The following is a 24,963-nucleotide window of genomic DNA, read 5'->3' as shown; positions in this document are numbered from 1 at the left end:
ATGCCTCTCAAAACGGGGGAGCTTTAGGCAACGGAAAGTTAACAAACTGACTGGTTTCTTAAAAATATTCTCGCCGAACAGACAGGCACAGAGGGAAAACTTTTCAAAAATAGTTTTCCTCCTTTCTTTTAATTTTTTTAAGCGCTGCTTTGTCAGTGATCAAGAGACTTGGCAAGGCTAGGTGTATTGCATAATAGCGCTTTTGTTCGAACCCTAACAAGAAAGAAAAAGAAAAAGTGAAAGCCAATAGCTGCAAGCCAACCCAACGCTGAAAAAAAATCTTGACCCAAAAATATACAGCTGCTTATTCTTTACACATTATTTGAACACATATACTTTTTAAAAAAAAATTAAGCTGCATGTATGAATTGGGAGGTATCATTAAATGAAAAGTGTCCTTGGCAGCTTCAGTGACGTGAAACACTGAGGATTCATTTTCAGGAAGGGCATTTTTAGACATCATCTTGGAAATATATGGAGTAGGTGTGTGAGGGAATAAATGAAATTTCCAGTTCTGTTTAATTTACCTTAACATATAAGACTAATTAAGATTTGTTTGCACTCCTTTTAGGGATTTTCCACAGAAACCATATACCTGTGGTAAGCACTGAAGTTCAACATCTGTGCTTGGTTTTTAATATGCAAATGATCATGAAGACCATCTATACAACCCCACTGTCAGAAACCTGGCCTTAATTTTCTTCTCCCCCCCCCCCATCCTTCAATATCAAATTCTCAATCTAGAATATAATCAGAAAAGATAAATTTAATCTTTTGTTAAGTTTAAGCCTTACATTTTTATTTTGAAATTGAATTTGTATGACTCAGCTTCCGGTAATGTGCCTTCTCACCCACTGCTTTTTGGCACTCTGTTCATAAAAACATTTTTCAGGAAATAAATTACCATTTATTTTAATGGAATTGCTTCCAAATAAGCGTGTTTAGGGTTGCTTCTCTCTATACAATAGAACAACCCCCCCGCCCCGCACGCTGCTGCCTTTCTCTTTTATAACTAAGAACAACAACTATCCAACAAAATGTTAAGTCAGGTTGGCCAGAAATACTTTGAAAGGGGAAAAAACCTGTCATAAACATGACCGTTGAAAATATTAATACATTTTGCAGAACTTTTAATAAAATATGTTTGCTTTTCAGTTGTCAGCATTGGGCTGGGCAGCAGCAGCAGACACACTGCAGTTATGTGTACCTAACGTAATATTTATGGTCTTGTACCTTGTACTTGTGGCCTTTTACGCTGATAATATTCATAAGTCATTCTAGGACCAATCAGATTTGCTTATTAAAACTTCTACTCTCACCACAGTCCCAATAAATGAATAAAGCACTCTTGTGTAACAGATTGCAGGATTCAACTGGTTTAAAATCTTGTTTCTTTTTAAAAATATTTTTTATCATTTTCACAACATAAGACAACACAAATATATTTAACAATAAAAAAATTAATAATGGGTTGCTGTGAATATCATAGAGTTTATTCAAATAAGTCACAGTAGCCACTTACATTATAAGCCATTACAGCCCATCTTAACCTAGCAAGTCCTTCCATAAAGTCCCATGGTAATTGGGTGCGATTATTCAGTTTTATTCTTGTTTACTGTAATAACAACAACAGCAATAATATCTTAGTAACTTATAAATAGTAGCTTAATGTAAATAGTAAAGCAACATATAAAATAATAAAACTTTTTATTTAAAGCAAAAGCATCTAGACCAGGGGTACTGAAACTCTTTCAGCCTGAGGGCTAAATTCCATTTTGGAGAAACTCTCAGGGGTCCAAATTCCAGTGGTGGGCAAGGTTGAAGGCAAAAGGGCAGGCCCAAAAATACCAGAATAATTTAGCTTAAAGCCAGTAACTAAGCCTTACAAGAGACATTTCAGCCTTTTAGAATGGGGAAAAAACTACAATAACCATTTCAAGGCAGAGCAAGGACTGAGTGGATAAACATACGCAACTTTCAAGGCAGAGTGGGATGGAGTGGGTAAAGATATGCAAATTTCAACTCAAGCAGGGGAGGTAGATCACTAAAAATACACCAATGTCATGGCGGAACAGCAAAATTGGGGGGGGCGATTGCACAGATTTCAAGGCAGAGCAGTAAAACTGAGAGAGAAATTATCCAAAATTCCTAGCAGTGGACATTCATACCTGCTCACACGTGCAGGACCGATTTTTTTTTTAATAGTGAATGTATTCAGGACACTCTCTGGTATCCTTTCTTCAAAATTTCTATAAAAAAAACAAAAGAAAAATCCATCCTGAGGTAGAGAGTGCTGAGAAGAGATGAGGGAGAATGGCAGCAGCACTAGCAAGACTGCAAGGAGCAGCAGGGGTTTTCACCATTCTTGCCAGGTGGCTGTCTAGCAGTTCCAGACAACCTACAATAAAACCACCCTGACAGGTTTGGATGTCACAACAAGCCACCCTGAGAACAAGCCACCCTAAACAAACCTACTATAAGCCATAGGTTCTCAGGGTGGCTTGGTTGCAAAAAACAACTCATGATGGAAAAACCACTCCAGGTTCTGACATCATGTTAAGCCACCCTGCAACCACCCATAATAGCAACCCACCATAGGTTAGCATGACATGTGAACCAGGGTCAGCGACACTAACAATGACTTAAATCAATCTGAAGTGGTCTGTGTAGTTCCAACTGATTAACAGTGAATAAACACACTTATCAGGCATAGAAACATAGGCTTGGAGCAATGGAACCTACATCCCTTCAGTGAACAGAACAGAGTTTACATTCATAGAATGGGGCTTTCTTGCCTCCCCCTCCCCTCTGGAACCTCCTATGCCCCTTGCAAATCTGCTCTTGAAGGTTGGGGGGCCTTTGGCAATGATGGCAGGGGACTGTAAATGGAGGGGAAATTGGCAGAAATGCCCCTCTTATGTGAATGGTGGAGCAAGTCGGGATTCAAGCCATAGATTTCAAAATCATCATAACTTATGTTCTTATTCAGTGTGCTTTCCTACTGCTACAAAGGCCAAGCGATGTCATACAGAACATTACAACACGGTTTACATATATCTCTTTGTGAGTTAATGGTCCATTCACTGTTGCACATTCAAAAGCCAATAAATTTGTTCATGCTCTTATAAATATTCTGTTCATAGTCATAAGGGTGTATTGCCTTTTCCATCTCTACATCACTTTATTTAGAATACATGGTTCACTGATAATTGATTCTGACAGTTTGCTAGTAAAAAAAATTACAGCAATTGAGAAGATGGTTGTTCTTTGGATGTTCAGTGGTTGTTCATATTGTTCATTGAGAATGCGTTTGTACTGATTATTTCATTTTGCATTGTCATATGTTAATCTGCATCGCTAACAACACTTTTGTATGGAGGCTTACATGTTTGTTTCAGGGTTTCCTTACTGGAAGCATCTCTTATTTCTACACACTCTTAAGTTTCTAGGGCAATGTCTGGGGTGTGCTTAAGGATACATGAGCATTAATTGTGGTGTGTTACCCCAAGGCCATCATCCAGAAACATGGATGTGGTTTGGTTATGTTTGCCTGAACCAAACCGTATTTTCTTCTCATGAAAATTGTACCATTATCACAATTCTGTGTTCACCCCATATAAGAGGGAACCTAGCATAGGAACAATTATAAAAGCATTAAGCCTTTGCAATGTCATCTGGGTGGATGTGTTTTTAGAATTAAATATACACACTTCTGGAATAGGTTGCCATTGAAGGTCTGTTAGACCTCATCATTGCAGTCTTTTAGGAAGGCCCTGAAAATCTACTTGCTTACTCTTACCTTCCCTGATTATGTGGTTTTGTGTGTGTGACTGGGTTCAGAACTTTATCTTTGTCTTTGACAAAGACTGACACAGTTTGTCTTTGAACTGTGGGTTATTTTGAACCATGGGTTATCATGTTGTCTGAACCCAGGTGCGCTAACAAATCATGGTTTGTTAACCATAAACAACCCATGAAGAGAACCCATGGTCTGTTGTTGAGTTGTGAATTATAGGTTGTTCATGGTTAACAAACCATGGTTTGTTATCGTGGTTGGGTTCAGACAACACGATAACCCCTGTATGCTCTATGCTCCATGATTTAGTGCATTCCCAGTACCATAGGGTAACCACTTACACATTGCCAAAAAAGAGGAAATACATCACCAAAGAGGAGGACAAAAGAGGATACAAATTTGTGTATGCTGATTTCTTTGTACAGAGGCAAATCTAGAAATAATTACTATAATTTAAATAGATATGTAATACATCTCACCGTAATGGGAAAGACTGGCCTTGTGACCTGAATGCCTGTTCAGTCTGCTGTCCAGGTGCTAACTGTTGATGGGCAACTTCAAGGCTTCTGCTCTCTCTTCTTCTAGTTCTTTACCTTAAACAGGGTTGGACTGGACAGTCCCTCAAATACAGGACTGCTCTCTGTGAAGTAGGATATATGTTGTTGTTGTTGTTCAGTCGTTCAGTCGTGTCCGACTCTTCGTGACCCCATGGACCATAGCACGCCAGGCCTTCCTGTCCTGCGCTCTCTCCCGGAGCGTGCTCAAGTTCATATTCATTGCATCCGTGATGCTATCTAGCCATCTCATCCTCTGCCGTCTTGCCAAGAAAACCCCATGGAACTTATCACAAGGCTAAAAGGATATATGGCCACCCTGCAAATTGTTGTTACTTGCCTGAAGCGTCCCCCACAGCATTTTGGTGAGATCGGAGGCGAGGACTCCAGGTGAATGACTGGCTACGAAGGTGGTGCTGGCATGAGAGATTTGGATTCTGGGACCACGGGCTATACTTCCTGGAAGATGGGCTGTTGGCAAGGGACAGGTTGCACCTCACAAAGGCTGGGAAGAGTGTGTTTGGCCACAGCATGAAGAACTTCATCTGGAAGGCTTTAAACTGAATCCTGCAGGGAAGGGAGATGTAAAATTGGGGGTAACAATGGATGAAGGCTCATGCACTGCAATGGAGAGAACAGCTCTAATAGCACCCAATAATAGTCTTCAGACACATGTAGGAAGAAAGCCAGACTATGAAGCACATGGTCTACGATGTCTATATACTAATGCCCAGAGTATGGGAAACAAACAGAACGAACTTGAGCTCTTAATGCAAGAGGAAAATTATGACTTCATAGGTATAACTGAGAGTTGGTGGGATGACTCTCACGACTGGAATACAGCAATTGAAGGACATAACGTGTTCAAAAAGAACAGGAGGAACAGAAAGGGAGGTGGGGTTGCACTGTATGTGAAAAATACAATCTCTGCACAGAAATACAGGAGGATGAGCTTGGTAGCCCCATTGAGAGCATGTGGATCAAAATAAATAGAGGAAAGAATAAAAGGAACCTGGTGGTCAGAGTCTACTACCGGCCACCCAATCAAGGAGAAGACGAGGATGAAACTTTTGAAAAGCAAATAGCCAATGTTTCAAGGAAGCATGATGTAGTAGTAATGGGGGACTTCAATTTCCCTGGTATTTTTTGGGAGACAAATTCTGCAAAACATGGCTCCTCCAGGATATTCCTGACTTGTGTGGTGGATAACTTCCTTCTACAGAAAGTAGAGGAAGGAACTAGAGGATTGGTTATCCTTGACTTGGTCCTTACCAATAGTGATGACTTGGTGGATAAAGTAGCAGTTATAGGAACTGTGCGGGAAAGCGACCATGTTATACTTAAGTTCTTGGTTCTAAGAGAAGCAAAAGCCGAGTGTAGTCAAACACGTACCCTGGATTTTAGGAAAGCTGATTTTAATAAACTCAGAACAATGATCAGTAAGGTCCCATGGACAGAGGAAAGAGATGGTGGTTCAGCTATTAAATAAGGATGGCAAATTGATAAAAGATGACAAAGAAAAGGCAGAGGTGCTCAATTCCTACTTTGGCTCAGTCTTCTCCCAAAAGAGGGTCTCTCAGGCCCCTGGCAAAGGCAAAGTACAGGCTGAAGGGGCAGGATTGCAGCTTGAGATCAATAGGCATGTGGTCAAGGAACACCTAATTACTTTGAATGAGTTCAAATCTACAAGGCCAGATGAACTGCATCCTAGAGTTATCAAGGAAGTGGCAGAAGAACTGGCAGAACCACTATCTATTCCCTTTGAGAAATCATGGAGGACAGGTGAAGTGCCAGATGACTGGAGGAGGGCTAACGTCCCTATCTTCAAAAAGGGTAAAAAGGAGGAACCTGGGAACTACAGACCAGTCAGTCTGACATTAATCCCTGGGAAAATTCTGGAACAGATGATAAAGCAATCCATCTGTAAGCACCTTGAAAACAATGCAGTGATTACTCGAAGCCAACATGGATTTGTCAAGAACAAATCCTGCCAGATGAATCTGAGCTCATGTTTTGATCAAGTAACTTGTGGACTGTGGGAATGCTGTAGACATAATATTCCTTGACTTCAGCAAAGCTTTCGACAAAGTGCCCCATGTGTCAGGGGGCCCTAGCCGGCCTCTTTCAGTCTACTCCAGTAGCCAGCTCCAGACACAGACAAAGGATTCTTTTCAAGGCTTTATTCCTTTTACAACTTAATAACTCTATCACCAGTGACTAAGCTATGAAGAGCAGAGTTCCCTAGGCCCCGGGTTGGAAACAGTTGGTCCCCGTTTGAACGAGAATCACTTGCAGACCCTGAACTTATGGGCTAGGGAGAGTCCCTTCCCTTTTCCCTTGGGTCCTCTGGACGTGACCGTTGCTTGCACGCCAAATGGGCGCTATGCCTCCTTTCCGCGCCCTCCATAGCTCGTCACTCTTTGCGTCTGTGTCGAGCATCCAGCCAGCCCTCCTCCCGTGGTCTTTCACTCTGAGGACCACTATCTATGTCTGGAATGCCAGCAGGAGGAATCTCTGCCAGCTGCAGGGCCTGGGAGGAATGAGCGCGCTCCTCTCCCACAGACAGCTGTTCCTCCTCAGAATCAGAACTGCTCTGAGGTTCTATGGGCTCAGTGTCCACCCTGACATCATCCCCGCTCCCATGAGCCCCCCCCCCCGGGCTTGTGGGGGTACATCTGGTGGAAACGCCTCAGCAGCAGCAGAGCATGTACATATTCCGCGGGTTCCCAGGATCGCTCATCTGGCCCGTACCCCTTCCAGTCCACCAGATATTGCAGGCATCCGCGAGAAAGGCGGGAATCCAGAATCTCCGCGACCTCAAACTCCTCCTCCCCCTCCACCAACACTGGCAGTGGGAGGGCGAGCCGGTCGAGCGATGAGGGTCACCAGAAACCAGGGGGGACAGCAAGGACCGATGAAAAACAGGATGGATCTTCATGGAGGGGGGGAGGGCCAGGCAAAAAGCAACAGGGTTAATCAGGGCAGTAATTTGGAAAGGCCCTGTGCGACCAGGCGCAAGCTTCCTTGCAGGCGAGTGAGAGGGGAGGTAGTGAGTGGACAACCAAACCCAGTCTCCCGGTTGCAGAGACGGACCCAGCTGGCACCGTCAGTCCGCAGAGGCCTTGTAGGCTGTCTTGGCTTGCTTGAGGGAGTCCCGTAAGAGGTAATGTACTGCTCGCAACTCCTCTAAAAAGTCATGGACCGCCGGCACCGAAGAGGGAGTTAGGGTGGACGGGAAAGCCTTGGAGTGGTGACCAAAATTGGCAAAAAATGGAGTTTGGCAGGTGAAAGCACGGCAGGCATTGGGCCCCCCTATCCAAAATGAGACTCTCGGGCCATCCATGGAGACGGAAAACAAAACAACAAAATGCGAACAAAATGCTTTTTGTGCGAACAAAAGCATCCTGAGCCTGTGCAGAGTGAAGGAGCTCCTCCCAAGAGCGAGGTACCGCAGCTGCCGCCAGGCTCTGGGGGGGAAGAATCAGAGGGGGGGGATTTCCCTCACCCCCTGGCTGGAGGTCCGGCTTACGAGAAAGAGCATCCGCTTGTAGGTTGTCGGAGGCCTTCACATGGCAAATCTTAAGGTGGAACCGGGGAAAAAAAAGCGACCACCTAATCTGCCTTTGGTTTAAGGCACAGGCTGTCTGAAGATGTTCGAGGTTGTGATGGTCAGTACTAACTTCGACTAGGTGCTGTGCCCCCTCTAGAAGATGACGCCAGGTCTCCAAAGTGGACTTGATGGCCAATAGTTCCTTCTCCCAGATGGTATAATTCCTCTCAGACATGTTCAGCTTCCTGGAGTGGTAGGCGCAGGGTTGCAAACCGCCGCCCTTCCGATCTGGTTGAAAAAGCACCGCCCCCACTGCAAAGTCAGAGGCATCAGTTTGCACTACAAAAGGTCTCCTTGGGTCGGGATGTAACAGGATCAGTTCAGAACTGAAAAGCCTCTTAAGTTCCTCAAAAGCCTGTTGGGCAGATGCTGTCCAATGAAAAGGAGATTTCCTGCCCTTAAGGAGGTCTGTAAGAGGAGATGTCAGCCAAGCAACGCTGGGCAGGAACTTTCTGTAAAAATTTGCAAAACCCAGAAAATGTTGCAAATCCTTCTTGGTGGATGGAGCCTTCCAGGAGAGGACAGCCTGGACCTTTGCAGGATCCATCCTGATTCCATCAGCTGAGATAATGTAGCCAAGAAAGTCCAAAGAGGTTAGGTCAAATGCACATTTCTCCAGCTGGCAGACAGATGGTTCTCACGAAGGTGCTGGAGGATGGCGGAGACATGATGCTGATGGGCGTGGGGGTCCTCAGAAAATATAAGTAAATCATCGAGATATACAATGAGGAAAGTGTCCAAATAGTCCCGGAAGATGGCATTCATAAAACACAAAAACATGGGGGGGGGGGCACAGGCGAGCCCAAACGGCATCACTAGGTATTCATACGCTCTGTACTGGGTTCCGAAACAGGTCTTCCACTCATCCCCCTCCCGGATGCGAATCAGATTGTAGGCGCCACGCAGGTCCAACTTTGTGAAAATCTTGGCTCGCCCCTGGCACTCCAGCATCTCAGGTATGAGGGGGAGGGGTACTTGTCAGGGATGGAGACCGAATTGAGGGCTCTATAGTTGTGCACTGGGCGGAGTTCTCCAGATCGTTTGGCAACAAAAAAGGTAGGGGCGCAGGCAGGGGAAGAGGAAGGGCGAATGAAGCCACGTTTGAGATTTGTGTCCAAAAACTCGCGCAGAGCTCAAAGTTCCGGCTCCGACATCGAATACAGCCAGCCAGCGGGGATGGTCGCCCCTGGAATGAGGTTAATGGCACAGTCAAAAGGGCAGTGGGGGGGAGCTGGTCGGTCTTCTTGTCAAAAACATCCTGAAAAGCCGCATACTTCTCTGGGAGGATGACGGTAGCTGAAGAACTGCCAGAAACAGATGAGGAGGGAGAGGAAAGGGTTAAGGCCTGGACTGGGACAGGTGCCTGTGTCAGGAGGCAATGCTCCCGGCAGTAGGGAGATGCAAACTCCAGCTGCTGAAGCCCCCAAGAAATCTGAGGATTATGCTTAGAGAGCCAGAAAACACCCAGCATGATTGGGTATAGGGGAACCTTGGCCAAGTGAAACTGAATCTGCTCAATGTGGGACTGGGTGGAGAGTGAGCAGAGCTGTAATCTGGGTCACCGTGCCCGAAGAGGGAGGACACCCATCGATGGTCTCCACTGCCAAGGGGGCAGGAAGAGGCAGGGTAGGAATCTTGTGGAAGAGAGCGAACGTTTCATCCATGAAACTGGTCGTAGCTCCAGAGTCCACTAAAGCCAGGGCTTCCACCCCACCCCACTGGGAGGAGCGTAGGTGAACTGGCAATAGCAGATGGGAGGGTGGGGGGGTTGCAGAAGGCACCCACCCGGTGGGGAACTGACCCCCCACACTGGAGGCCCCCAACAGGCTTGGGGGGCAGTCTAGTCAGGCCTGGGGACAAGGAGGAGGAGGAGGGGGAAGGAGAGGAGGCTGAGGAGCTGTGGATCTAACGCTGCAGGTCTTGGTGAAATGGCCCAGTTTTCCACACCGAAAGCAGCGGCACTCAGCTCGCCGGCGCTCAAGCTCCTCTGGCGGCAGCGGGGCTTGGGTAGCTCCCAGCTGCATCGGGGTCTCCTCCGCCCCCACTGCAGGGGTGGGGGAGGGGGCAGGAAACATGGGGGAATGGGAGGAGGGAAATCTCGGCCCCGGCGCCCCACCAGGTCTGCCGGCGCCCCTCCAGCCAACTATCTATCTGGAGGCAGGTCTGGATGAGGTCCTCCAAAGTCGGCGGGCTGGGCGTGCGCACCAACTCATCCAAGATCTCGTCGTTTAAACCGTCCAAAAACTGAGCCACCAGTGTGGCATCATTCCACTGTAAATCCTGCATCAGCAAGCGAAAAGTTGTTGCATAGCTGGAAACTGAGTCCTTGCCCTGCTTGAGGCGGCGAATCTCCCGAGAAGCCGTCTACGTACGCAGGGGGTCACCGAAAAAATGGGCCATCACTGTCGTGAAACCTTGTTAGTCCCTGAGCAGGGGGTTGTTAGCGAGTAGGAGTCCCGAAGCCCATTTAGCGGCCACACCAGAAAGTAGGTTAATAATGAAGCCCACACGAACCTGTTCCATCAGGAAATCCTCAGGTCGAAGGCGCATGTACAGCTCCGATTGGGCCCTGAAAATCTGAAAAAGTCCCTTCTCCTCAGAAAACCTCTCTGGCAAGGCCACCGGGCACTTGCGGCGGGGGGGAATCAGAGGTGGTGGGGGTTGAAATGCAGCCTGTAGATTCTGCACGGCAGCCATCAGTTGAGCCATTTGATCACGGAGAATCTGGTTCTCTTGCATCAGAGCCTGCACGTCGGGTCTCCGGCACCCTCCATTTGGCAGTAGGAGGACAGTGAGAGAGAGAGAGAGGAACGGGGACCAAACTATCAGGGGGCCCTAGCCAGCCTCTTTCAGTCTATTCCAGTAGCCAACTCCAGACACAGACAAAGGATTCTTTTCAAGGCTTTATTCCTTTTACAACTTAATAACTCTATCACCAGCAACTAAGCTATGAAGAGCAGAGTTCCCTAGGCCCCAGGTTGGAAACAGTTGGTCCCTGTTTGAACGAGAATCACTTGCAGACCCTGAACTTATGGGCTAGGGAGAGTCCCTCCCCTTTTCCCTTGGGTCCTCTGGACGCGACCATTGCTTGCGCGCCAAACAGGCGCTACACCTCCTTTCCGTGCCCTCCATAGCTCATCGCTCTTTGCATCTGCGTCGAGCATCCATCCAAACCTCTTCCCATGCTCTTTCATTCCCAGGACCACTATCTATGTCTGGAATACCGGCAGGAGGAATCTCTGCCAGCTGCAGGGCCTGGGAGGGATGAGCGCGCTTCTCTCCCACGGACGGCTGTTTCTCCTCAGAATCAGAACTGCTCTGAGGTTCTATGGGCTCAGTGTCCACCCTGACACCATGTTAGCCTGATGAGCAAACTAGCTCAAAGTGGGCTAGATGAAACAACGATCCAGTGGATCCACAGTTGGCTACAGAGTCGGACTCAAAGAGTGCTTATCAATGGGATCTTCTCAAACTGGGGAGAGGTGATGAACGGGGTACTGCAGGACTCAGTCCTGGGCCCGGTGCTCTTCAACATTTTTATTAATGACTTGGAGGAGGAGGTGCAGGGATTGCTGATCAAATGTGCAGATGACACAAAATTGGGCGGGATAGCTAATACTTTGGAAGACAGAAACAAAATTCAAAGTGATCTGGATAGACTGGAGTGCTGGGGAGAAAACAACAGAATGATATTTAATAGGGATAAATGCCAAGTTCTGCACTTAGGAAAAAGAAACCAAATGCACAGTTACAAGATGGGGGATACGTGGCTCAACAACACTACAAGCGAGAAGGATCTTGGAATTATTGTCGATCACAAGCTGAATATGAGCCAACCATGTGATGTGGCTGCAAAAAAGGCAAATGCTCTTTTGGGCTGCATTAATAGAAGCATCGCTTCCAAATCCCAGGACGTACTAGTTCCCCTCTACTCAGCACTGGTTAGGCCTCATTTTGAATATTGTGTCTGGTTCTGGGCATCACACTTTAAAGGATGCAGACAAGCTGGAGAGAGTGCAGAGGAGGGCAACAAAGATGATCAGGGGACTGGAAACAAAGCCCTATGAAGAGAGACTGAAAGAACTGGGCATGTTTAGCCTTGAGAAGAGAAGACTGAGGGGATATATGATAGCGCTCTTCAAGTACTTGAAAGATTGTCACAGAGAGAAAGGCCAGGATCTCTTCTCGACTATCCCAGAGTGCAGGACATAGAATAATGGGCTCAAGTTATGGGAAGCCAGATTCCAGCTGAACATTAGGAAAAACTTCCTGGCTGTTAGAGCAATACGACAATGGAACCTATTACTTAGGGAGGTGGTGGGCTCTCCCACACTGGTGGCATTAAAGACAAGGCTGGACAGCCATCTGTCAGGGACACTCTGACTTTGATTCCTGCATTGAGCAGGGGGTTGGACTCGATGGCTTTTTAGGCCCCTTCCAACCCTACTATTCTATGACAGGAAGCATATCCCAGTTGACAGTCAAGCAAAGAACCAAAATGGATGTGCAGGGCTGACACAGCAAGTAGTGATGACTTTTAGGTAGAAATGAATGTGTGGAAGGTTAATTTCAGGGTAGCACTAAGTAGGCCAATCCTATCCAGTTTTCCAGAGTAAGCCTGGGCCTACCCATCACTTTTGTCAGTGCATTTCCCATTGGGAATTGAAAAGACTAGTTGTTCAGTCGTTAAGTCGTGTCCGACTCTTCGTAACCCCATGGACCATAGCACGCCAGGCCTTCCTGTCCTCCGCTCTCTCCTGGAGTGTGGTCAAGTTCATATTCATTGCATCGGTGATGCTATCCAGCCATCTCATCCTCTGCGGTCCCCTTCTCCTTTTGCCTTCAATCTTTCGCAGCATCAGGGTCTTTTCCAGGGAGTTTTCTCTTCGCATTAGGTGACCAAAATATTTGAGCTTCAGCTTCAGGATCTGTTCTTCCAATGAGCAGTCAGGGTTGATTTCCTTTAGGATGGACTGATTTGACCTCCTTGCAGTCCAGGGGACTCGTGAGAGTCTTCTCCAACACCACAGTTCGAAAGCGTCAATTCTTCGGCGCTCAGCCTTCCTTATAGTCCAGCTCTCACAGCCATACGTTGCTACTGGGAAAACCATAGCTTTGATTATACGAATCTTTGTCAGCAACGCGATGTCTCTGCGTCTTACTATGCTGTCTAGGTTTGCCATAGCTTTCCTCCCCAGGAGCAAGCGTCTTTTAATTTCATGGCTACAGTCACCATCTGCGGTGATCTTGGAGCCTAAGAAAATAAAATCTGTCACTGCTTCCATTTCTTCCCCTTCTATATGCCAGGAAGTGATGGGGCCAGATGCCATGATCTTAGTTTTTTTAATGTTGAGTTTCAAACCAGCTTTTGCACTCTCCACTTTCCCCCTCAACAAGAGGCTCTTTAGATCCTCTTCGCTTTCTGCCATTAGGGTGGTATCATCTGCGTATCTGAAGTTGTTGATAATTCCCCCAGCAGTCTTAATTCCAACCTGTGATTCATCCAACCCAGCGTTTCTCATGATGTACTCTGCATATAAATTAAATAAGCAGGGCAACAATATACAGCCTTGTCGTACTCCTTTCCCAATTTGGAACCAATTGGTTGTTCCATGTCCGGTTCTTACTGTTGCTTCTTGACCCTCGTACAGGTTTCTCAGGAGGCAGGTAAGGTGGTCTGGTACTCCCGTCTCTTTAAGAATTTGCCACAGTTTGTTGTGATCCACACAATCAAAGGCTTTAGCGTAGTCAATGAAGCAGAAATAGACATTTTTCTGGAATTCTCTTGTTTTCTCCATGATGCAGTGAATGTTGGCGATTTGATCTCTAGTTCCTCTGCCTCTTCGAAACCCAGCTTGTACTTCCGGTAGTTCTCGGTTCACATACTGCTGAAGCCTAGCTTGTAGGATTTTGAGCATCACCTTGCTGGCATGTGAAATGAGCGCAATTGTATGGTAGTTTGAACACTCTTTGGCATTGCCCTTCTTTGGAATTGGAATGTAAACTGACTTTTTCCAGTCTTGTGGCTACTGTTGAGTGTTCCAAATGTGTTGGCATATTGATTGCAGCACTTTAACAGCATCATCTTTTAGGATTTTAAATAGCTCAGCTAGAATACTGTCATCTCCGCTAGCTTTGTGGTTACTAATGCTTCCTAAGACCCACTTGACTTCACTCTCTAGGATGCCCGGCTCAAGTTCAATGAGTGCACTCTCATGGCTATCAGGGACATTCTGATCTTTCCTGTATAGTTCTTCTGTGTATTCTTCCCACGTCTTCTTAATCTCATCTGCTTCTGTTAGGTCCCTGCCTTCTTTGTCCTTTATCATGCCTGTCTTTGCACAAAACGTTCCCTTGAGATCTCTGATTTTCTTGAAGAGATCTCTAGTCTTTCCCATTCTATTGTTTTCCTCAATTTCTTTGCATTGTTCATTTAAGAAGGCCTTCTTGTCTCTCCTTGCTATTCTCTGGAACTCTGCATTCCGTTGGGTATATCTTCCCCTTTCTCCCTTGCTTTTCGCTTCCCTTCTTTCCTCAGCTGTTTGTAAAGCCTCCTCAGACAGCCACTTGGCTTTCTTGCATTTCTTTTTTTTTGGGATGGACTGAGTTGCTGCCTCCTGAACAATGTTATGGACCTCCGTGCATAGTTCCTCAGGCACTCCGTCTATCAGGTCTAATCCCTTAAATCTGTTCCTCACCTCCACTGTATATTCATAAGGGATATGATTTAGGTCATACCTGAATGGTTTAGTGGTTTTCCCTGCGTTCTTCAATGTAAGCCGAAATTTTGCAAGAAGCCGCTCATGATCTGAGCCACAGTCAGCTCCAGGTCTTGTTTTTACTGACTGTATAGAGCTTCTCCATCTTTGGCTGCAAAGGACATAATCAATCTGATTTCGATATTGACCAACTGGTGATGACCATGTGTACAGTTGCCTCTTGTGCTGTTGGAAAAGAGTGTTTGCTATGATCAGCGTGTTCTCTTGGCAAAACTCTATGAGCCTTTGTCCTGCTTCATTTTGTACACCAAGGCCATGCTTGCCTGTTATCCCAGTGATTTCTTGACTTTCTGCTTTAGCATTCCAATCCCCTATGATGAAGAGGACATCTTTTTTTGGTGTTAGTTCTAGAAGGTGTTGTAGGTCTTCATAGAACCGATCAGCCTCAGCTTCTTTGGCCTCAGTGGTTGGGGCATAGACTTGAATTGCTGTGATGTTGAATGGTTTGCCTTGGATTCGTACTGAGATCATTTTGTCGTTTTTGAGATTGTACCCCAGTACTGCTTTTCCCACCCTTTTGTTGACTATGAGTGCTACTCCATTTCTTCTGAGGGATTCTTGCCCACAGTAGTAGATATGATGGTCACCTGAATTAAATTCGCCCATGCTTGTCCATTTTAGTTCGCTGATTCCCAAGATGTCGATGTTCAATCTTGCCATCTCATGTTTGACCACCTCCAGCTTACCTTGATTCATTAATCTTACATTCCAGGTTCCTAAACAATATTGTTCTTTACAGCATCGGACTTTCTTTTCATCACCAGATATATCCACAGCTGAGTGTCCTTTTGGCTTTGGCCCAGCCACTTCACTCTTTCTGGCGCTACTTGGAAATTCCTTCTGCTCTTCCCCAGTAGTATATTGGACACCTTCCGACCTGAGGGGCTCATCTTCTGGCGTCCTATCTTTTAGCCTTGTGATACGTTCCATGGAGTTTTCTTGGCAAGAATACTGGAGTGGGTTGCCATTTCCTTCTCCAGTGGACCACATTTTGTCAGAACTCTCCACCATGACCTGTCCATCTTGGTCCTGCACGGCATAGCTTATGGCTTCACTGAGTTACGCAAGCCCCTTCGCCACAACAAGGCAGCAATCCATGAAGGGGAAAAAGACTAGTATCAACATAATAAACCAATGTTTCTCTGCCTTTCTTTCCTCCTTGGTTTCTATTTTGTCTTGTTCTGTTATTTCTCACTGCTTCAAGTAGCTTCAACCTCCACCTCACCACCTTGCAGGTGTTTCTTTCTCTCTGTCTCCCCCCCTCTCTCATTTTTTTATTCCCTCACCCTGATGTTTTTTCACCCCCAGTGAATTTTGTTTCTTGCCTTACGCTCTTTGCTGTTCTTTCTCACTGCTTCAAGTAGCTTCAACCTCCACCTCACCACCTTGCAGGTGTTTCTTTCTCTCTGTATCTCCCCCTCTCATTTTTTTATTCCTTCACCCTAATGTTTTTTCATCCCCAGTGAATTTTGTTTCTTGCCTTACGCGCTTTGTGGTTTTGTTTATTTATTTATTTTATTAATATTTATATACCACCTTTCCACAAATGTCGCCAAGGTGGTGTACAACAATTCAAATAAAAAACAATAATACATAGCAACATAAAAGCAATATCATATTAAAATATTGAAACATAATTAAAACCAGGCTATGGTGTATCATAACATAAAATAATATTTCTCAAGAGGAGACTGAGTTGCAAAACAGAAAGAAGGGAAAGGCAGAACAGGCAGAGTCCTGAAACAGCAGTTACCTTAGTGATGGAAGTAGCTCACTGCTCTGTGTTCTACCAGCAGTGGCTGAAGGGTTTTTTTCCATTCCATTGTGTGGCCTCTCTAGAAATCTTTTTTGGCGTATAGGAACAAATATCTGCTGGTCAGAGCTTGTGGGTAAAGGGAGACAGGTCTTCTTGGCAACTAGGACAGAAGACTTGAAATATGGGTTCAAAGCAAAAAAAAAGAGAGAAAAATATTGGATCTTAACAAGTTTTTCGAAACCTGCAGTGCAAGATCAAATCACAGGTATTTCACAGGTGAATTGACACACTTTGCTAACTCTGAGGGGGGTTTCTTTATCAGTAGTTTATTGAGAATAACAACAACAGAAATAAGAATAGAAGTAATAATTATTATTTCTGTTGTTGTTATGGAGGTTGCTCATACAGGAGGTTGGGAAAGCATACCTTGCAGGAGATGCCTAATTTCAAATGTACAAAAAGAGCAAAATAATAAAGATATAAATCTATTGTTCAAGTTCAAAGCATGGCAATAGGTTTGCTTTTAGCAACCATTTAGGAATGTGAGAAGTACTGCACATATGTAGCCATATGTCATAGGTTTTTGATGTTACTTTCATCAGTATGTCAAGAAGTGTGAAAAGATTTTAAAAATCTGCATGAGCCAGTCAAAGGTAAGCACGTTAAAGACCCATTGATTTAAATGGGCGAGTTAAGAACATGCCAAAATCTCCCCCACTTGAATCAATGGGACTTTAAAGTACCTGATTTTGACCGCAATCTTAAGCACGCTCACTAAGGAGTAAGTCCCATTTAACTCAGCGGCCTTACTTTTGAGTAATGATGCTTAGGGTTGCACTGCATGACTGGGTCGTGCTCCATACACTTTGCAAGCGTTACTTTCTATGCTGCTTATGTCACCTGAACAGTCCACGTTCTCTTTGGCTTTGAGAGATGGACCATACCACAGTGGTACAGCACATGGTCTGCCTATATTAGGTTCCAAGTTAAAGAACAAGGTTGGTTCAGACTTATGCTCTGAGCGAATCAACACAGTAAGTTTGCTCCTGAAGAGCTCTGGACATATTGCGCAGTATCCAACACTACTTGTGGGCCAGTGGGACACACCCCTGGCGCAATGTGAAGCTAGCGTTTCCGAAGACAACCCGAAACAACCCAGAACTCTCATTTCTGATGCAGAGCTCACAGAAGGGAGCTCCGCTGACCTGTCCCGTTCTGGAAATGGCTAGTTTCCAGGGTTGCTCTAGGAAGCACCAGCTTCTTGTTTTGCTGCTGGTGGATTCCACTGGCACAGTATAATCAGCACTATGTATCCTAATACATTTCTCCACTTCCAGCAATATTTTGAGACTTTGTCTCCTTTTATGGCTTCCAGACCCTTTAATGCTTCCCCTTCCTTTTCCTACTTGAGACCCTGGAGAGCCTCTTCCATCAGAGTAGGCAATACTGGGCTAGATGGACCAATGGTCTGGCTCAGTATAAGGCAGCTTTGTATGTTCTTCTGATAACTGGTTTTGAATGATGTACTAGCTGTTTAGCTCTTAGTAAAATAATCACAACACTCATTTACTTGTATTGATATGGAAACTAGTAGGCAGTAGAAGCCCTATGGTTTCAGGAAATACCCATAAAAGCAACCTGTGCTACATGATATACCCAGACTTTGAACTTTTATTTATTTATTTTAGAACAGTTAGCAAAGTGAACATCTTGTAATCTGATACTAGTTTAAGTGAATATGCTGTTACAGAGAGGGAAGAACTGCCTAGAAGCAAGGTCTTTCAAGGTATCAATCTAAGAGGAGAAATCTAGTTCACTGCACATCATCATCGGAAGGATGCTGACCTTCCTAGTTTAAAGACATTGAACCCAGAAAATAGCTGGTTTGGGCACAATAATTTCTAGTTGCACGGCCATGTGCTACATTAGCGAATGGCCTAAAAGGTTTCTGAAAATATTTATTCAACAGTTTAGTCATTATCAGGTAAGAGAATTATATGATATTACAATGTGTTGCACTGTGGTGTGAAATTACTTAGATTCTGGCATGGTTTAAAAAATACATTTAAAATAAAAAAGTGTGGTTTTGGTTTGAAAACTGCAAGAAGCTCCTTGTAAGCAGATTATTGAAATTACTATCTTTTTGTTAATGAAATAGGGAAGTCTTCAGCATTCATTATTTGTGGTTGGAGAATTGCAATGAAATTGTTCTTTTTTTTCAGGTTGACCTGTTAGTTGATAATGAAGCAGAGAAAGATTATCTATATGATGTGCTGCGTATGTACCACCAGTAAGTTCTTACTTCATACTTATTTTCACTCTTGTAGCAGCATGGTACTTGGGTGGGAAGAAGATTTAACAGTGAAAATTTTATCTCGGTTTTAAAATAAATTATTTTAGCAAATGGTTTTAGCCTTTAACACATAATAAGCATGTTTATTTATGATACTCCTGTTTTATTCCTGGATGCTTATTCCAATCTTGTATAAGTAAAGGGAAATGTAATAAGGACATGGGGCCATAATATGTATTTTCAAAACAATTGTCTTTAGGAAACAAAAGGCTATCTGCATATTTGGAAATACAAACAATATAATCCAATTCTTAACTTCGTTTGATTTCATACAGTATACATCTATCCGCATTTGGACACTTAATTTATGGTTTTAGCACAGTGATCATCAGTTCATTTCTAAGTATTTTGTGGGTTCCTTAGAGACTAATAGTGGAATCCTATGCATGTATGTAAGTCCTGTTACATTCAATGGGACTTACTCCCAGGTAAGTGTATATGGGACTGCAGCCTAAAATCATTATGGAAGAAGATCATGGACCAGAGCCCACTTCATCAGATGTATGGAATGCCATCCTGAGTTGGTAGATATATATACACGTGGGTGTAGGGAGAAAGGGTGGGGGAATGTTTTTAAAAATGTTAGCCCTGAGATCAGAGGAAAACAAAATGTAGACAGTGGTAGTTACATAATTAAGCTTAGATGTATGTAAAATAATTGCAGGGACCATTCATAACGCAGATTGATAAACATCCTGGCATTGATAAGCTTATGCCATTATAAATTAGTCTTTAAGCTGCCATGTGACCCTGCTGGTTTGCTGCAAAAAACTAACTCAGCTACCCCTCTGGAAACAGCACATTTCTATTATCATTTTTGTTTGATTCCCTTGTAATTTTTTAAATAAAATATTGGAAGTATTATCTTGTTAACAAGATATGACCACAGTTTCTTGACATTAGTGGAGTTATACTGTATGTTCTTTCACTCAGGAATTATTGAAACAGAACCTGGCTCATTTTGTTGTTGTTAGAGAAGATGACAATACTTTTCCACTCTTCATAGGAGAGTGGTTCTGGTGGTTATAGTTTCTGGACATATCTTAATTAATAGCAGCTCAGTAGAGTGAAATGTAGACGTTTTCGAGTTTCCATGTGGTCTTTGTGTTATACTTTTGTATGGCCTTGGCTACAAACCCGGTTTGGTTTCACTTGGGACTGTCTAATTGCTTCTCCATTCATAAAGCATTGCCTGCAGTTTGTGAAATCAGAAAGAATTCAGCATTGTTAATTATTTAAAACTTTGCTGGAGTTGCAAACAAAACTGATACTCCTAACATACATCTTTCCTGCCCAACGCTGTAAGATGTTACTTATACTTAAATAAAATGTACAATATTGTTATATAAGGATCCTGTTTACAGTCTGCAGATTTCAGTGAAATCTACTCAATGCCCTAAATCCATTTTTTTCCAGGTAAATATTTCATATTCAAAGGTGCCATACTTTGCCCCCTGAGTATCTGTAACTACTTCATGTATATTCTTGGCTTGTTACCCTCACCTCTGTCTTCTATCCCTCCCTCCCTCTGTTGTCTTCCCTTCTGCTGACATCAAAACTGGAAGCTTGTATCTTTCTTATTTAATAATACAGCGGCATATAATGGATTAAAACCAGACTATGACAGCTGCACTTAGTTCCCACTGAAATCAATGGAACATAAGTCAAAATTTAATTTTGAACGCAAGTCAGAATTAAGTCAATCCTTACACTAGCTGTCAATTTGTTTCTGAGCAAAATATAAACTGCTGGTTCTTACCTTTAAAGCTGTACATGGTCTACGTCCAAGGGACCTTAGGCAGCATTTCTCCCCTATGTCCCTCTCCGCCACCCAAGGTCCTCTGAGGGCCATCTGCTGCGGCTGCCTAACGTGAGACTGGCAGCCACACACAAGAGGACTTTCTCCTTTGCCGCCCCTCAGCCGTGGAATGAGCTGCCCGTTGAAATGCGCCTGCTGACCTCGTTGAAGGTGTTTAAGCAGGCATTGAAGACTCTGTTATTCTGGCAGGCCTTCCCTTTTTAGAACTCTCATTCCTCTGGGTTGACTCTTGTATACTGTTTTTAAGCTATATTGTTTTTATTGTTGGATTTTTTGTTAAATTGTTTTTAGTTCAAAGTTGTTTTAGTTATATGTTGTCTGTGTGCTTTTATGTAAATGGCTTTTAAACTTTGTATATTGTATTTTAAAGTTTTAACTTTTGTAAACCGCCCAGAGAGCTTCGGCTATGGGGAGGTATGGAAATATAATTAATTAATTAATTAATTAAATTTCAATGGGATCTAAGTGCGACTAAGTCTGGAGCCAACACATAATGTGAGAATATATCAGTGTATTTTATCCACATTTGATTAAAAAAAAAAACCTTATATGCTTATATTGGTTTTAACTCCATGAACTGCATTCTTAGAAGAAGGAGAAGAAATACTCTCAGGAAAAAAAGTAATTCCGCGTGACTAAAGGTCAGGGAACATAATATACATGCCAGCTGGAGGGATGCTGGGAGTTGTAGGACTTTGTTCTACATAGTATATTGTCAAGAGTTAGTTGTGCAATCCCAGTATAATCATCTTCAACCTAATTTTGTAGATCCATGAATCTTCCAGTGTTGGTGGGAGATCTGAAGTATGTAATCAATGAACCAAGTCGACTGCCATTGTTTGAGGCCATCCGTCCTCTTATACCATTAAAACATCAAGTGGAATATGATCAGTTGACCCCTAAACGATCTAGGTAGGTTTGAACAATGTTCCTGTCTGTAAGTGAGCACATGTTTCTGTATGTATGCATGCTTGCATGTATGTGTATGTGTCTATGTTTGTATATGTATTTAGCTTATCAGTTGCAAATTCTTGCTCAAGAACCCAGTATGGCCAGAGCTGAAGGAGCAGCCCTTTCCTGCCTCCCTTGCTGATTAAAGAGCTGACAGTCTGTGGATCTGTATTTGCATTTGGTTTGTGGAGGCTGAGACAAAGGTTGTTGCAACCATTTTTCTAGTGGGAATCTCATTTCTTTATTTTATTTATTTTTAAAAAATCTTTAACGGCTGCAGAACAGACAGAAATTGAACAGGTGCTGCTTTTTCCAACATAACACAAGTGATACCAGTCATACCAGTTGATTTTCTGCCTGTCGTGCAGCTGTTAAAGGAATGAGAGCCAAAAGAAGGCCAGCAGCTCTATATGAATATGGTGAACACAACTAGGGCAAGGGAGAAGGGGGTTATGAACTGCAGCATAGTTGCTCCCCATTAGCAGGACTTGTCTTTCCTAGGATTGGCATAGCTCTATGTAGGCACAGAGCTAACAGTATTCAGGGGTTTTAATGGCAGAAAGGCATCAGGGCCACAAAATGCCAGGCATATTTAAAGATCTGAATTTTAAAAATCCAATTCAGTTGCAAGGGGCTAGTGAGTCAGAGGAATACAACATGAACTGCATGTTGCTAAATGAAAGTTTGCTAAATAAAATGTGCATATTTCTCTTCTGGCACTAGAAGCTGAAATGGCCATTGATGGCGTTCTTGCCACAGATTAATTAAAAGCATTCCAATTTAACTGAAATCATATACCCCAGATTCTTCAGAAGTCTGAAACCTTATCATCTTTGAAGAATAGTGGTGCATGGTGTATAGGAACATTTAAGTTGCAGTTGAAAATGGTTTGAACTGGTTATCCTACTCCAACTTTTACAGGAAACTGAAGGAGGTGAGGTTGGATCGCCTGCACCCTGAAGGCCTTGGAATAAGTGTGCGAGGAGGTGCTGAATTTTCCTGTGGCCTTTTTATTTCACAGCTAATGAAAGGTGGACAAGCAGATAGTGTTGGACTTCAGGTGAGAAGGAAAGTTTAGCTCCTCTAGCTAGAAAATGTCTTACACATAGACTCATAGAATCATAGGGTAGGAAGGGGCCTACAAGGCCATCGAGTCCAACCCCCTGCTCAGTGCAGGAAGTCTGATTCCCAAATGGTCTCCCATCCAAGTACTACATATTATTATCCAGGATAGCAAATGCTGAAATCATGAGCCAACCCATAATCGGAATTTTTCAGATTTTCAAATAATCAGAGTTGCCTAAAAAAGTCCTAACAGGAGGAACAAAAGCATCCATGCTTAGGCAAAGAAATATATTAACAAAGAAATGCCACACTTTCTTATTGGGATTCTTATCTATTATAATCCCTCTATCTAGTAATACAAAACCAATTGGAATTTGCAGCAAATGTAGCTGCCAGGTTTGGCATGTTGATAGGTGATGCTAAGAATCGGCTTAAGGTACATTTATAATAGCCTGTATGAAACACTTTCTAAAACCAAGTGAATACGGGGAATTGACAGGCAGCTCATTGTTCTAAATTGCTGTCTCAGGATAAAGCCAAATGCTTCTGTAATTTCACCCATCTGCATTATTTCACTAAATCTCCACACATTTTCTAAACTGGAAGAAAGTGGCCTAAGAAAAAGCATAATGACCTTCTGTCCTAATATCAGGTTCTGGCTCCCTTTTTTCTATACCATTTTGATTCATCTTTCTGGACTATGAGAAATTAAGTAGTTTCTGAACCACTTAAAGTGTGTGTGTGCATGTGTGTGTGTGTGTGTGTGTGTGTATACAGCCAAGATACATAACTGAAGTTTTTGTAGCATTGACCTATTTTTCTATTATTTTTCTTTTTTTTCCCCCTGAATGGATAGTATGTAGCCTTTTCATGTATTTCATCTTTCTTTCTTTTTTGCTGCTCTCCCAGATACTCATATCATTGGAAATTCTATTAACTAAAAAGGGCTGGAAATGATTATGAATAATAGAAGTAAAGGGAAAAGTGAAAACAGAAAATTTGAAACCATCATGATTCTGCTTCTTATACTTCAGTTAGTTAGTTTTTTAAAGGACCCTTTTTGAAAATGTGAAAACAAAGGACTGCATGAAAAGATGTTCTCTGTTAGCCTTTTCAGTATTTTCAGTCTCTGTGTGCGGAATGCTATTGGATTGAGGCCTACCAGACGGAAGCCTCTGAAACAAGAAGCTTCCACGGCTCCACGTGACTCGCTGGGCTCCTGCTGACAAGGCAGGGAAGCAAAAGATCCTTTTTTAGTTTCTTTGTCTTCCTTTCTAAGCCCATCTAGGTGATGAGTGAAGGTGAGGAAAGGAGCTGAGAGTCTTGTGGATCTGGCGTATCCACAGCCTCTTCCCTCCCTGCCCACTTGCTCATCTCCAACACACCCATTTCCTCCCCTCCTGAGGTTGTGATGAGCTTTCTGTGGCAGTTGGAAGGGACAGGGTTGACTGGGGAGGGGGAAATCTCTACCTGGATTTCTTCTCCCATCCTCAGGGTCATAGCATTGTCTACGGCCTTGAGCAGAGGGAATCCCCAGCATCCTGTGTCTCCTAAGATGCTGTCTAAGGGCCATAGGACTGCTCTCTTAATAGTCAGTTCTTCACTAATAATATATTGGTGGTTAATACATTGATAATGGGAGGGATAGGTCTTCAGCTAAATGTATTTAGAACTCTGGACAAGCTAATACACATTTATTTTATGAACTGTGCAGTTTGCTGATGTCTTCCAAGGATATGGAGTTGTCCTGTATGTATGTGAACAGGGAATTTTATATATTATGACCACCTTGTTATAGGAAGACAGCCTGAGATCTCCAGTTCAGTGTTTCATTTTCAGCTCTGCATGATGTCAGTGGCAGTGGTGTTACTAGAACAAGATAAAACATACTTGTAGAGGGCCAAAGAAAAGACAAACTTGGTTCTGAAGGGCAAACTTTTGACCTGTGTGCACAAGTTATTAAGGAAATAGTACTCTGCGGTGGGGATCATAGTAACTAATTTATTGGGGCGGGCGGGGGAAACTTGTCTTCCAGTACTGTGACCACCAGCCAACAACCCATCTGTCAGGGTGGAAACTGAGCCAATAGAGCCCCAGAGCAGTTCTGATTCTGAGGAGGAACAGCAATCCGTGGGAGAGGAGCTCTCTCATCTCTCACAAGCACAGCAGCTGGCAGAGATTCCTCCTGCCGGCATTCCTGGGATAGATAGTGACCCTGGTAGTGAGAGAGCGCTGGAGCGGGACTTGCTGGATGCTTGGCGCAGACACAGGGAGCGACAA

At 43.7% G+C, this 24,963-nt stretch overlaps 1 protein-coding gene across 1 annotated transcript in view; it reads left to right on the top strand.

Annotated features, from left to right (window-relative positions):
• USH1C (USH1 protein network component harmonin) overlaps nucleotides 1-24,963 on the top strand; it is a 104,333-nt gene that overhangs the window by 514 nt on the left and 78,856 nt on the right. Inside the window, exons 2-4 of the mRNA XM_084828496.1 lie at nucleotides 18,718-18,785; nucleotides 21,436-21,579; nucleotides 22,540-22,678. Of these exons, the coding sequence (XP_084684622.1) occupies nucleotides 18,718-18,785; nucleotides 21,436-21,579; nucleotides 22,540-22,678 (351 nt within the window). The remainder of the gene's footprint in view (nucleotides 1-18,717; nucleotides 18,786-21,435; nucleotides 21,580-22,539; nucleotides 22,679-24,963) is intronic.

The sequence above is a fragment of the Heloderma suspectum genome, chromosome 1, assembly GCF_057233095.1.
Source record: "Heloderma suspectum isolate Gila_16-S chromosome 1, 16-S_ref, whole genome shotgun sequence".
Lineage (NCBI taxonomy): Eukaryota > Metazoa > Chordata > Lepidosauria > Squamata > Helodermatidae > Heloderma > Heloderma suspectum.
The sequence above is the reverse complement of the archived record's forward strand: the minus strand, read 5'-3'. Positions and strand labels throughout refer to the sequence as shown.